The following is a 15,000-nucleotide window of genomic DNA, read 5'->3' as shown; positions in this document are numbered from 1 at the left end:
TTCTCTGTTCATGACTGAGAAATCATTTCGGCCACTGTGTTCAATGGAGAAGTCTGTTCTACTTATTTACAGGCAACATACACCTTCCCCTTCCAACTGTCCTGGATGAACCGAAATTCTTGCTTCCGTTCGTTTTGGAACTTGCAAGCGTATTTATATTGTGGGAAAGCGGACGTGAGAACAGGCTGTCCCCACTCAGTCTCAGGTCCGCATTGAGCTGGAGGGGGCGTGGCCTCCAGCTCCGGCTGAATACCGGGAGTTTGTCGGGAGAAAATCTCTGCCGGGAGGTTGTCGGGAGAGGAGCTGAACAACGGGATTCTCCCGCTAAAAACGGGAGGGTTGGCAAGTATGTACTTGCCAACCTTGAGACCTCCAATTTGGAGGTCTCACTGACCGCAATTTAGGGGAGGAGGGGTTAAGGGAGGAGGAGTATATTTATAGCTGGAATTCACTGAAATTCAAGTATTTCTTATATATTATATATATATATATATATATATATATATATATATATATATATATATATATATATATATATATATATATATATAGCTAGAATTTACTGAAAGTCAAGTATTTATTTTATTTTTATATATATATATACACTACTGTTCAAAAGTTTGGGGTCACATGTAAATGTCCTTATTTTTGAAGGAAAAGCACTGTACTTTTCAATGAAGATAACTTCAAACTAGTCTTAACTTGAAAGAAATACACTCTCTACATTGCTAATGTGGTAAATGACTATTCTAGCTGCAAATGTCTGCTTTTTGGTGCAATATCTACATAGGTGTATAGAGGCCCATTTCCAGCAACTATCACTCCAGTGTTCTAATGGTACAATGTGTTTGCTCATTGGCTCAGAAGGCTAATTGATGATTAGAAAACCCTTGTGCAATCATGTTCACACATCTGAAAACACTTTAGCTCGTTACAGAAGCTACAAAACTGACCTTCCTTTGAGCAGATTGAGTTTCTGGAGCATCACATTTGTGGGGTCAATTAAACGCTCCAATTGGCCAGAAAAAGAGAACTTTCATCTGAAACTCCACAGTCTATTCTTGTTCTTAGAAATGAAGGCTCAAACACAAAATTGTTTGGGTGACCCCAAACTTTTGAACGGTAGTGTACATATATATATATATATATATATATATATATATATATATATATATATATATATATATATATATATATATATATATATATATATATATATATATATATATATATATACATATATATATACATATATATATATATATACATATATATACATATATATATATATATATATATATATATATATATATATATATATATATATATATATATATATATATATATCAGTGACGTGCAGTCACTAGAGGCAGGGGAGGCGGGGCCTCACCTGCCATCATGGAAAGAAAAAACATGTAAAAAGAAAAAAAAAAAGTATTAAATTGTTATATGTATCCAGTGATTATACTACACTATTACTACACTATATATATACTTGCAGTGTGTACATTGTACATATTACATATTGTTATGAAGGTTTCTGTTACTACATGATATATATACTTGCAGTGTGTATATTGTACATATTACATATTGTTATGAAGGTGTCTGTTACTACATGATATATATACTTGCAGTGTGTATATTGTACATATTACATATTGTTATGAAGGTGTCTGTTACTACATGATATATATACTTGCAGTGTGTATATTGTACATATTACATATTGTTATGAAGGTGTCTGTTACTACATTATATATATACTTGCAGTGTGTATATATGTTCGAAAACCAGTTCTCCCGATTGTTCAATAAGAAAAGAACTGATTCCTCGGATCCGAATCCGTTTTTGAGAAACAGATCCCGTTATCGAATCTAATATAGTAAAGAAAAATATTTGGTTCTTTATTCGGATCCCTGGGAACGAATCCCGTGTCACAGGAAATGTCGCGTGTCACGTGACAGGAAATGACGTAGCTCAGGCATTGGGCGGCAGATACAGAAGCAGCAGCAACACACACACAACAAGGATGGGGCGGGAGAAACGCTCCAAGGCATGGCTGCACTTTACTAAGAAGCACCAGGAGGACACGGCGACCTGCAAGTATTGCCGGGCTTCTCTCTCCTGTAAGGGGGGCAGCACGTCTAACATGTTGAAGCATGTTCGCGCCCTACATTACCGGAAGCTTCGAGAAACGCGTCGCGTCTTCGACACGCGGAGAGGCAGCGACAAAGATGGCGAAGCACGTCCCTCTTCCTCTGTTTCTACCTGCAGTCCCACTAGTGAGTGTTGCCGCTTCATTTGCACATCTGTCTTTAGGCGAATATAACCTTAACTCTTATGTAGACGTCCTCTTTCCCCGGACATATTGTGCTCTTTTGCGGGGCTGGCCGGCATTTGGAGCTACGGTTGTTGTCTTTTCAATGTGCGTTCAGGGTCAAGAAGGGCTTGAAAACACTACAAATTGTTAAGATGTGCGCACGCAGCAGCATTCGTGAGGGAGGGGCAGACATAGACATGTTCTAGGGCAGACATAGACATGTTCTAAGGCAGACGTAGACATGTTCTAAGGCAGACGTAGACATGTTCTAAGGCAGACGTAGACATGTTCTAAGGCAGACGTAGACATGTTCTAAGGCAGACGTAGACATGTTCTAAGGCAGACGTAGACATGTTCTTAGGCAGACATAGACATGTTCTAAGGCAGACATAGACATGTTCTAAGGCAGACATAGACATGTTCTAAGGCAGACGTAGACATGTTCTAAGGCAGACGTAGACATGTTCTTAGGCAGACATAGACATGTTCTAAGGCAGACATAGACATGTTCTAAGGCAGACATAGACATGTTCTAAGGCAGACGTAGACATGTTCTAAGGCAGACGTAGACATGTTCTAAGGCAGACGTAGACATGTTCTAAGGCAGACATAGACATGTTCTAAGGCAGACGTAGACATGTGCTAAGGCAGACGTAGACATGTTCTAAGGCAGACGTAGACATGTTCTAAGGCAGACGTAGACATGTTCTTAGGCAGACGTAGACATGTTCTTAGGCAGACATAGACATGTTCTAAGGCAGACATAGACATGTTCTAAGGCAGACATAGACATGTTCTAGGGCAGACCTAGACATGTTCTAAGGCAGACCTAGACATGTTCTAAGGCAGACCTAGACATGTTCTAAGGCAGACCTAGACATGTGCTAAGGCAGACCTAGACATGTTCTAAGGCAGACGTAGACATGTTCTAAGGCAGACATAGACATGTTCTAAGGCAGACATAGACATGTTCTAAGGCAGACATAGACATGTTCTAAGGCAGACATAGACATGTTCTAAGGCAGACGTAGACATGTTCTAAGGCAGACATAGTCATGTTCTAGGGCAGACCTAGACATGTTCTAAGGCAGACATAGACATGTTCTAAGGCAGACCTAGACATGTGCTAAGGCAGACATAGACATGTTCTTAGGCAGACATAGACATGTTCTTAGGCAGACATAGACATGTTCTAAGGCAGACAGACGTGTTCTAAGGCAGACATAGACATGTTCTAAGGCAGACATAGACATGTTCTAAGGCAGACATAGTCATGTTCTAAGGCAGACATATACATGTTCTTAGGCAGACGTAGACATGTTCTAAAGCAGACGTAGACATGTTCTAAGGCAGACGTAGACATGTTCTAAGGCAGACGTAGACATGTTCTAAGGCAGACGTAGACATGTTCTTAGGCAGACGTAGACATGTTCTTAGGCAGACGTAGACATGTTCTTAGGCAGACGTAGACATGTTCTAAGGCAGACGTAGACATGTTCTAAGGCAGACGTAGACATGTTCTAAGGCAGACATAGTCATGTTCTAAGGCAGACATAGTCATGTTCTAAGGCAGACATAGACATGTTCTAAGGCAGACGTAGACATGTTCTAAGGCAGACATAGACATGTTCTAAGGCAGACATAGACATGTTCTAAGGCAGACGTAGACATGTTCTAAGGCAGACGTAGTCATGTTCTAAGGCAGACGTAGTCATGTTCTAAGGCAGACATAGTCATGTTCTAAGGCAGACGTAGACATGTTCTAAGGCAGACGTAGACATGTTCTAAGGCAGACGTAGACATGTTCTAAGGCAGACCTAGACATGTTCTAAGGCAGACATATACATGTCCTAAGGCAGACGTAGACATGTTCTAAGGCAGACGTAGACATGTTCTAAGGCAGACGTAGACATGTTCTTAGGCAGACGTAGACATGTTCTAAGGCAGACGTAGACATGTTCTAAGGCAGACATAGACATGTTCTTAGGCAGACATAGTCATGTGCTTAGGCAGACATAGTCATGTTCTAAGGCAGACATATACATGTTCTTAGGCAGACGTAGACATGTTCTAAAGCAGACGTAGACATGTTCTAAGGCAGACGTAGACATGTTCTTAGGCAGACATAGACATGTTCTTAGGCAGACATAGACATGTGCTTAGGCAGACATAGACATGTTCTAAGGCAGACATAGACATGTTCTAAGGCAGACGTAGACATGTACTAAGGCAGACGTAGGCATGTTCTAAGGCAGACGTAGTCATGTTCTAAGGCAGACGTAGTCATGTTCTAAGGCAGACGTAGTCATGTTCTAAGGCAGACGTAGTCATGTTCTAAGGCAGACGTAGACATGTTCTAAGGCAGACCTGGACATGTTCTAAGGCAGACCTAGACATGTTCTAAGGCAGACCTAGACATGTTCTAAGGCAGACCTAGACATGTTCTAAGGCAGACGTAGACATGTTCTTAGGCAGACGTAGACATGTTCTAAGGCAGACGTAGACATTTTCTAAGGCAGACATAGACATGTTCTAAGGCAGACATAGACATGTTCTAAGGCAGACATAGACATGTTCTAAGGGTAGCAGCATGGAGCGCTACTGCCTACTGGCGCTGACGAGACGCGGGGCCGCCATCTTGGAGTGGTGATCCGCTCCACTCAGTGCTTTGATTGATTGATTGAGACTTTTATTAGTAGATTGCACAGTACAGTACATATTCCGTACAATTGACCACTAAATGGTAACACCCCAATAAGTTTTTCAACTTGTTTAAGTCGGGCTCCACTTTAATCAATTCATGGGAATGTTGTTTGTGAATGGAGATGTGAATTGTATCAGGTAGAGACCAGAGATGGCAGTCCCTAGAAAATAGCCTTCCAATCTTGTGACGGCCGAAGTAATCAATAGTCACACCAAGAAAAAGGCTTCCAACATTGTTTCAAGGAGGCTCCGCCCACAAGATTGAAGTTGATTCGCAACCAAAACTAAAATGTAAACAAAAGTTTCCTGTGAACTGTGGAAAATGCATATATTTTTAAGAGTTCTTTCTTTATTCATAGTCCTGTTTAAAGCAGCTAATATTTTCCCATGTTTACTCTTTTTGCTTGTATCTTATGTCCGCAAGTAAACTCTGTGCTTTACCTTGAAGGGGTTGGAATGTCCCTTTTTACCTTATCAGTATTACAAACCCCGTTTCCATATGAGTTGGGACATTGTGTTAGATGTAAATATAAACGGAATATAATGATTTGCAAATCATTTCAACCCATATTCAGTTGAATATGCTACAAAGACAACATATTTGATGTTCAAACTCATAAACTTTTTTTTTTTTGTGCAAATAATCATTAACTTTAGAATTTGATGGCAGCAACACGTGCCAAAGAAGTTGGGAAAGGTGGCAATAAATACTGATAAAGTTGAGGAATGCTCATCAAACATCCCACAGGTGTGCAGGCAAATTGGGAACAGGTGGGTGCCATGATTGGGTATAAAAGTAGATTCCATGAAATGCTCAGTCATTCACAAACAGGGATGGGGCGAGGGTCACCACTTTGTCAACAAATGCCTGAGCAAATTGTTGAACAGTTTAAGAACAACCTTTCTCAAGCAGCTATTGCAAGGAATTGAGGGATTTCACCATCTACGCTCCGTAATATCATCAAAGGGTTCAGAGAATGTGGAGAAATCACTGCACGTAAGCAGCTAAGCCCGTGACCTTCCATCCCTCAGGCTGTACTGCATCAAAAAGCGACATCAGTGTGTAAAGGATATCACCACATGGTCTCAGGAACACTTCAGAAACCCACTGTCAGTAACTACAGTTGGTCGCTACATCTGTAAGTGCAAGTTAAAACTCTCCTATGCAAGGCGAAAACCGTTTATCAACAACACCCAGAAACGCCGTCAGCTTCGCTGGGCCTGAGCTCATCTAAGATGGACTGATACAAAATGGAAAAGTGTTCTTTGGTCCGACGAGTCCACATTTCAAATTGTTTTTGGAAACTGTGGACGTCGTGTCCTCCGGACCAAAGAGGAAAATAATTATCCGGATTGTTCTAGGGTGAAAGTGTAAAAGGCAGCATGTGTGATGGTATGGGGGTGTATTAGTGGCCAAGACATGGGTAACTTACACATCTGTGAAGGCGCCATTAATGCTGAAAGGTACATACAGCTTTTGGAGCAACATATGTTGCCATCCAAGCAACGTTATCATGGACGCCCCTGCTTATTTCAGCAAGACAATGCCAAGCCACGTGTTACATCAACGTGGCTTCATAGTAAAAGAGTGCGGGTACTAGACTGGCCTGCCTGTAGTCCAGACCTGTCTCCCATTGAAAATGTGTGGCACCTAAAATAGCAGAAGGGAGACCCCCGGACTGTTGAACAACTTAAGCTGTACATCAAGCAAGAATGGGACATAATTCCACCTGAGAAGCTTCAAAAATGTGTCTCCTCAGTTCCCAAACCTTTACTGGGTGTTGTTAAAAGGAAAGGCCATGTAACACAGTGGTGAACATGCCCTTTTCCAACTACTTTGGCACGTGTTGCAGCCATGAAATTCTAAGTTAATTATTATTTGCAAAAAAAAAATGTTTATCAGTTTGAACATCAAATATGTTGTCTTTGTAGCATATTCAACTGAATATGGCTTGAAAAGGATTTGCAAATCATTGTATTCCGTTTATATTTACATCTAACACCATTTCCCAACTCATATGGAAACAGGGTTTGTAGAACAATGAGGCTGTATTCCTTTCTGGACAGGGTGGGGGTTGTTTTCGTATTCAATAAGTTGTCTCTTCCTGTTTGATTTTCAGACCGCTTCTTGATGCCGCTATTAACGGACTGTAGGACTGGTCTTCTAAAGCTTTAGTAAAACTTGATAATATTCCTATTCTGTCTTGATGGTCCTTCTTACTCTGCATATACATGTATGTCATCTGAAAGACCAGTGACTTGTATTCCCTGAGAGGAAGACTGGTCAGACGCAACAGAACACATGTTTGATTTGTAAACAAAATGACAATTTCAGTCCATTTGTGATGTTTTTCCAAATGCCTTCCTCTCCACAGGGACGTGGACGCGGCGCTCGGCAAAAAGCGACGTGGCCGAGCGCGGCGACTCGCTCCTCCGCGAGATCCGACCGGCTCCTTCCAACTTAAAAGCCGACGTGTGGCAGTACTTTGGCTTCTACGACGTGCCCGACGGCAGCAGACTGGACAAGAGCCACTGCATATGCAAGGTGTGTCGCTGCAAAATCAAATACTTGGGCAACACGTCCAACATGAGAAGCCACGTGACTCGGTTCCACCTGGCGGAGGCGGCTGGGAGACGGCGGGACACCACGAGCGACGCCACAAACGCTGACCCCACAACCCTCGAGGATGCAATTAGTAAGTCAAATTAAATGTACTTTTATCGTACAAACGCTGACCCCACAATCCTCGAGGAAGCAATTAGTAAGTCAAATTAAATGTACTTTTATCGTTTAGTGCAGGGGTAGGGAACCTATGGCTCTCGAGCCAGATGTGGCTCTTTTGATGACTGCATCTGGCTCTCAGATTAATCTTACCTGACATTGCTTAACACAATAAGTAATGAATAATTCCGCTGGTAATCACAATAACGTTGAAAATATAAAACATTCTCATGCATTTTAATCCATCCATCCGTTTCCTACCGCACCTGTTCAAGAAGTCGCATTAATGGTAAGAAGTATTTTATTTAGTATTGGTTAGCTTCAGAATAACAATGTTATTAAAAAGAATAAGAGACTTATTGTACTCTAAAAATGTTGGTCTTACTTAAAAATGCACACATTTAGTTGTATTCAGTGTTAAAAAAATATGATATGGCTCTCACGGAAATACATTTTCAAATATTTGGCTGTCATGGCTCTCTCAGCCAAAAAGGTTCCCGACCCCTGGTTTAGTACTTTGTGTATCTCAGGGAAACTTCAGTTTATACCAGGGGTCGGCAACCTTTACCACTTAAAGAGCCATTTTGGCAAGTTTCACAAATTAAAGAAAATAATGGGAGCCACAAAAAATTTTTTTAAATTAAAAACACCGCATACAAAGCTTAAATTGCTTTGTGCTATGTTAACCAGGGGTATCAGACACACGCACCGGCACGCACCTTAATATGGAAATTTGATGTTAGTGCGGCCCGCGAGTTTTGAATGAATGGCGCTTGATAGCGTCATACTTGCCAATCCTGTCATTTTTTCCGGGAGACTCCCGAATATCATGGCGTGATGGCACTGCTTTTGGCGCCCTCTACAGTCTGCCCAAACAGTGTACCTGCTCGACCACATGTAGAATGCAGCTTCAGCTTGCTCACGTAAGTGACAGCAAGGCGTACTACTTCAACAGCCACACAGCTTACACTGACGGTAGCCGTACAAAAACAACTTTAACACTGTTACGTTACAAATATGCGCCACACTTTGAACCCACACCAAAAAAGAATGACAAACACATTTCTGAAGAACATCTGCACTGTAACACAACATCAACACAACACAACAAATACCCAGAATCCCATGCAGCCCTAACTCTTCCGCTCAACCGACGCACGGAGGGGGGGAGGGTTGATGTGTGGGGGGGTTTGGTGGTAGCGGGGGTGTATAATCTAGACCCGAAGAGTTAGGGCTGTATGGGATTCTGGGTATTGGTTGTGTTGTGTTACACTACCGTCAGTGTAAGCTGTGTGGCTGATGAGTAAGTATGCTTTGCTGTCTCCTACGTGTGCAAGTAAAAGCTACATACAACATGTGGCCGGGCTGGCACGCTGTTTGTAAATGCTATAGAGGACAATTACTGAAGTGCATTTAGGGCACGCCCTTTATTTAGTAATTAGAGTGAAAATAAGATTATAATTGCCCTTGGAGTTTTCATAGAGAAGCACTGAGATCCACAAGTCTCCTGGGAAAATCGGAGGGTCGGCAAGTATGCAGCTGAGCCGCATCAGAGTGGTCAAAGGCTCCGGAGCCGCGGGTTGCCGACCCCTGGTTTATACGCTTCAGGTCTAAGCTCAAAGTCTAAGTAGTATTTTTGTACTATTTTATTGTTTATGTTCCAGTTCCACAGTACCATTACTTTAACCTCTTAAGGCCCAAGCTGTTTGTTTACATGCTTTTTTTTAATTTCTCTTTGCTATTTGGGCTTATTGGATCCTAATTAGAATAAAAACTAAGAATCATCTTTTGATATGACGTACTTAGTCCATAAGTACACAAACGTGTACTTCATGTTTAGTGACATGCTAATTGTTATTTTTACACTTTTTTTTCCAAATTCCATAGTATGTTATACTCTTCTGACACCACCAGATGGCAGTATAAGTGTCCACATAAGCGGCCATAAGACCCCAATTCAGTAGTGTACACACTTTTGGAAATAAGAGCTAAAAGGTACTGTCCACGCATGTGGCCACTAAGCCTTTTTAATACGGGGGTGTCCAAACTTTATGACTAGGGGGCAGCTTTAGACTGTAAATAAATTGGGCAAGGGCCGAAAGCCGACTGCATGTACAGTAAATTTTATATACACTACCGTTCAAAAGTTTGGGGTCACCCAAACAATTTAGTGGAATAGCCTTCATTTCTAAGAACAAGAATAGACTGTGGAGTTTCAGATGAAAGTTCTCTTTTTCTGGCCATTTTGAGCGTTTAATTGACCCCACAAATGTGATGCTCCAGAAACTCAATCTGCTCAAAGGAAGGTCAGTTTTGTAGCTTCTGTAACGAGCTAAAGTGTTTTCAGATGCGTGAACATGATTGCACAAGGGTTTTGTAATCATCAATTAGCCTTCTGAGCCAATGAGCAAACACATTGTACCATTAAAACTAGGGATGTCCGATAATGGCTTTTTGCCGATATCCGATATTCCGATATTGTCCAACTCTTTAATTACCGATACCGATATCAACCGATATATGCAGTGGTGGAATTAACACATTATTATGCCTAATTTGGACAACCATGTATGGTGAAGATAAGGTACTTTTAAAAAAAATAAAATAAGATAACTAAATTAAAAACATTTTCTTGAATAAAAAAGAAAGTAAAACAATATAAAAACAGTTACATAGAAACTAGTAATTAATGAAAATGAGTAAAATTAAGTGTTAAAGGTTAGTACTATTAGTGGAGCAGCAGCACGCACAATCATGTGTGCTTACGGACTGTATCCCTTGCAGACTGTATTGATATATATTGATATATAATGTAGGAACCAGAATATTGATAACAGAAAGAAATGGGGGGAGGGAGGTTTTTTGGGTTGGTGCACTAATTGTAAGTGTATCTTGTGTTTTTTATGTTGATTTAATAAAAAAATAAAAATAAAAAATAAAAAAACGATGCAGATAATAAAAAAAAACCGATACCGATAATTTCCGATATTATGTTTTAACGCATTTATCGGCCGATAATATCGGCAGGCCGATATTATCGGACATCCCTAATTAGAACACTGGAGTGATAGTTGCTGGAAATGGGCCTCTATACACCTATGTAGATATTGCACCAAAAAGCAGACATTTGCAGCTAGAATAGTCATTTACCACATTAGCAATGTATAGAGTGTATTTCTTTCAAGTTAAGACTAGTTTAAAGTTATCTTCATTGAAAAGTACAGTGCTTTTCCTTCAAAAATAAGGACATTTCAATGTGACCCCAAACTTTTGAACGCTAGTGTATGTATATATATATTATATATATATATATATATATATATATATATATATATATATATATATATATATATATATATATATATATATATATATATATATATATATATTAGGGCTGGGTGATATGGACGAAAAAGTATATCACAATAGATTTTTGCTTGAACTCGATATTTATTTAATTTTATTTTTATTAAGGATCCCCGGTAACTGGTTGCCACAACAACCAAATAGTCTTCCTGGGGTCCACAAACTCAATACAATTACAAGTAAAAGCATATAATTATAACTACACAATACAGAAACAAGTAAAAGCATCAACAAGCAAACAATTTACAGTCACAGAATAATAATTACCATATAAATATAACTACACAATACAAAACCAAACAAAAATCATCAACAAGCAAACTAATTTACAGACTCAGATAAAATGTTACTTTCCTTTTAAAAACCTGTTTACTTTCAATGCCGGTGAGAATTCTAGGCAGGTTATTCCAGAGCGATACAGATCTATAAATAAAAGATTTCTGCAAAGCATTCTTCCTGGGATTAGGGAGTACAAAATGACCCTCACTCGACGCCCTGGTATTATGATTATGTATAGTGCTACTGTAAACTATTTGGGCCATGAGAAAAGCAGGAGTTTTACTACTGCTTACTGATTTGAACAATATTAGAGTATTAGCTGACAACCTGTTCTATACACGACTAGGGATGATGTTTGATAAGGAATTATCGAGTTCGAGCCTATTATCGAATGCTCTTATCGAACCGATTCCTTATCGATTCTCTTATGGAGTCCAGATAGGTTGTTGTATATGGAAAAAAACACACAATATTTGGTTTAACAAAAGCTCACTTTTATTATATAAGAAAAAAATAAAATCTAATAAATAAATAAATATTGACTGTTACCCCCCTAAAAAAATAAAAAAAAAAAAAAAATTGATTGTTGTTACCCAAAGTATATTAAATGGGATTTTTCAGAAAAACAAATATATACAGTAACACAAAAACAAGCTGTCTCTGTGATCACTATATGTGTATAAATAATAATATAGTGTTAAATAAAATCAGTCCCTTGGGCACAAAACTGAAAATAATACAGCTCTCCAAAAGGTGCACTTCTGCTGCTATTGGAACATAACTGTTTGTTATGATGCTTTGACATTTTTGCACTTTATTTCTTTATTGAAAGAAAATTCTATGAAGAGAAAAGTTGTTTGCAAATGTGGTTACAATGCTAAAAAATGAAAAGTTAAAGCTAAAAAAAGAAATACACTTTATTGAGTTAAAATCTTTCTTTATAGGGGGAAAGATGTGATGTTATGAGCTAGGGAATATAACGACTACACTACCCAACATGCAACGGGAGTGACGTTGCATCGAAAAGTGTTGTTGCATGTCGCCACCCGTGAAAGTAAACGTCAAGAACTCAGCCAACACGCCTCGTCTGCATTATTTATAATTAGACAGACAACACATATACAGTGTGATTTTGTTTTGTTTACAAGGAAAGAAAAACAAAAGTTAAAAAAGGGAGATGTGTTGTATATATATGTATGTGCTGCGGTTGTTTTAAGAAGGTTGCGACAGCTGCCGTAAAGGAGGTGCGTTGCTAGCCTGGTTGCTATGTTTCCGGTGGGTGGTAAAAGTGTTGGTCATGTGTTTGTACCCTGCTCAAATCTCTCAGTAAAGTTATTCATTGGATTATACCTTTTGTTTTGAACTTTATTATTCCATTGTTTTTCCTGCTTTCCCTATCTGCGCCTAATGACTGAGCTACGTGACGTCAATTCTTGTGATGCCTCAAGGGGCATTTCTGGTCGGGATGGGATTCGTTCCGAGGGATTCGAATAAAGAACCAACTCTTTTTCTTTACTATAGTGGTCTCGATAACGGGTACCGGTTCTCAAAAAGGGATTCGAGTCCGAGGACTCGGTTCTTTTCTTATCGAACTACCGGGAAAACCGGTTTCGAGTATCATCCCTATACACGACTGTATACAGATATACAGTGGTGGTCTAAAGTGTACATAAACTTGTGAAGGATGTCACGTCATGGCTGTCTTGAGTTTCCAGTCATTTCTACAACTCTTATTTTTTTTGTGATGTAGTGATTGGAGCACATACTTGTTGGTCACAAAAAATATTCATGAAGTTTGCTTCTTTTATGAATTTATTATGGCTCTACTGAAAATGTGCTGGGTCAAAAGTACCGTATTTTTCGGAGTATAAGTCGCACCGGCCAAAAATGCACAATAAAGAAGGAAAAAAACACATATAAGTCGCACTGGAGTATAAGTCGCATTTTTGGGGGGAAATGTATTTGATAAAAGCCAACGCCAAGAATAGACATTTGAAAGGCAATTTAAAATGTCTAAAGAATAGTGAACAACAGGCTGAATAAGTGTATGTTATATGAGGCATAAATAACCAACTGGTATGTTAACGTAACATATTATGGTAAGAGTCATTCAAATAACTATAACATATAGAACAGGGGTCACCAACCTTTTTGAAACCAAGAGCTACTTCTTGGGTAGTGATTAATGCGAAGGGCTACCAGTTTGATACACACTTAAATAAATTGCCAGAAATAGCCAATTTGCTCAATTTACCTTTAACTCTATGTTATTATTAATAATTAATGATATTTGCACTTAATTGAACGGTTTAAAAGAGGAGAAAATACGAAAAAAATGACAGTTAAATTTTGAAACATAGTTTATCCTCAATTTTGACTCTTTAAAATTCAAAATTCAACCGAAAAAAAGAAGAGAAAAACTTTAAAAAATAATTTATGGAACATCATTAGTAATTTTTCCTGATTAAGATTAATTTTAGAATTTTGATGACATGTTTTAAATAGGTTAAAATCCAATCTACACTTTGTTAGAATATGTAACAAATTGGACCAAGCTATATTTCTAACAAAGACAAATCATTATTTCTTCTAGATTTTCCAGAACAAAAATTTTAAAAGAAATTCAAAAGACTTTGAAATAAGATTTAAATTTGATTCTACAGATTTTCTAGATTTGCCAGAATAATTTTTTTGAATTTTAATCATAATAAGTTTGAAGAGCTATTTCACAAATATTCGTCGTCGAAAAACCAGAAGCTAAAATGAAGAATTAAATTTAAATTTATGTATTATTCTTTACAATAAAAAAAGAAATTTACTTGAACATTGATTTAAATTGTCAGGAAAGAAGTGGAAGGAATTTAAAAGGTAAAAAGGTATATGTGTTTAAAAATCCTAAAATCATTTTTAAGGTTGTATTTTTTCTCTAAAATTGTCTTTCTGAAAGTTATAGGAAGCAAAGTAAAAAAAAATAAGAATTTATTTAAACAAGTGAAGACCAAGTCTTTAAAATATTTTCTTGGATTTTCAAATTCTATTTGAGTTTTGTCTCTCTTAGAATTAACAATGTCGGGCAAAGTGAGACCAGCTTGCTAGTAAATAAATACAATTTAAAAAATAGAGGCAGCTCACTGGTAAGTGCTGCTATTTGAGCTATTTTTAGAACAGGCCAGCGGGCTACTCATCTGGTCCTTACGGGCTACCTGGTGCCCGCGGGCACCGCGTTGGTGACCCCTGATATAGAACATGCTATACGTTTACCAAACAATCTGTCACTCCTAATCGCTAAATCCCATGAAATGTTATACGTCTAGTCTCTTACGTGAATGAGATCAATAATATTATTTGATATTTTACGCTAATGTGTTTATAATTTCACACATAAGTCGCTCCTGAGTATAAGTCGCACCCCCGGCCAAACTATGAAAAAAAAACTGCGACTTATAGTCCGAAAAATACGGTATACATACAGCAATGTTAATATTTGCTTACATGTCCCTTGGCAAGTTTACCTGCAATAAGGCGCTTCTGCTTGACCACTAAATTGGTGCAGTTCAGCTAAATGTGTTGGCTTTCTGACGTGGACTTGTTTCTTCAGCATTGTCCA

At 38.6% G+C, this 15,000-nt stretch overlaps 1 protein-coding gene across 3 annotated transcripts in view; it reads left to right on the top strand.

The window, feature by feature from the left end:
* Positions 1–15,000, top strand: part of LOC133632354 (zinc finger protein with KRAB and SCAN domains 2-like) — a 45,088-nt gene that overhangs the window by 2,270 nt on the left and 27,818 nt on the right. For 2 of the 3 annotated variants that reach the window (XM_062024735.1, XM_062024734.1), the window contains exon 2: positions 7,402–7,722. In XM_062024735.1, coding sequence (XP_061880719.1) covers positions 7,402–7,722 — 321 coding nt within the window. Of the gene's footprint in view, positions 1–1,361; positions 2,286–7,401; positions 7,723–15,000 lie in introns of those variants that run through there. The other variant, XM_062024736.1, reaches the window with a different exon arrangement.

The sequence above is a fragment of the Entelurus aequoreus genome, linkage group LG17 (genome assembly GCF_033978785.1).
Source record: "Entelurus aequoreus isolate RoL-2023_Sb linkage group LG17, RoL_Eaeq_v1.1, whole genome shotgun sequence".
NCBI lineage: Eukaryota > Metazoa > Chordata > Actinopteri > Syngnathiformes > Syngnathidae > Entelurus > Entelurus aequoreus.
Note: the sequence above shows the minus strand (reverse complement) of the source record. Positions and strands in the feature narration are given on the sequence as shown.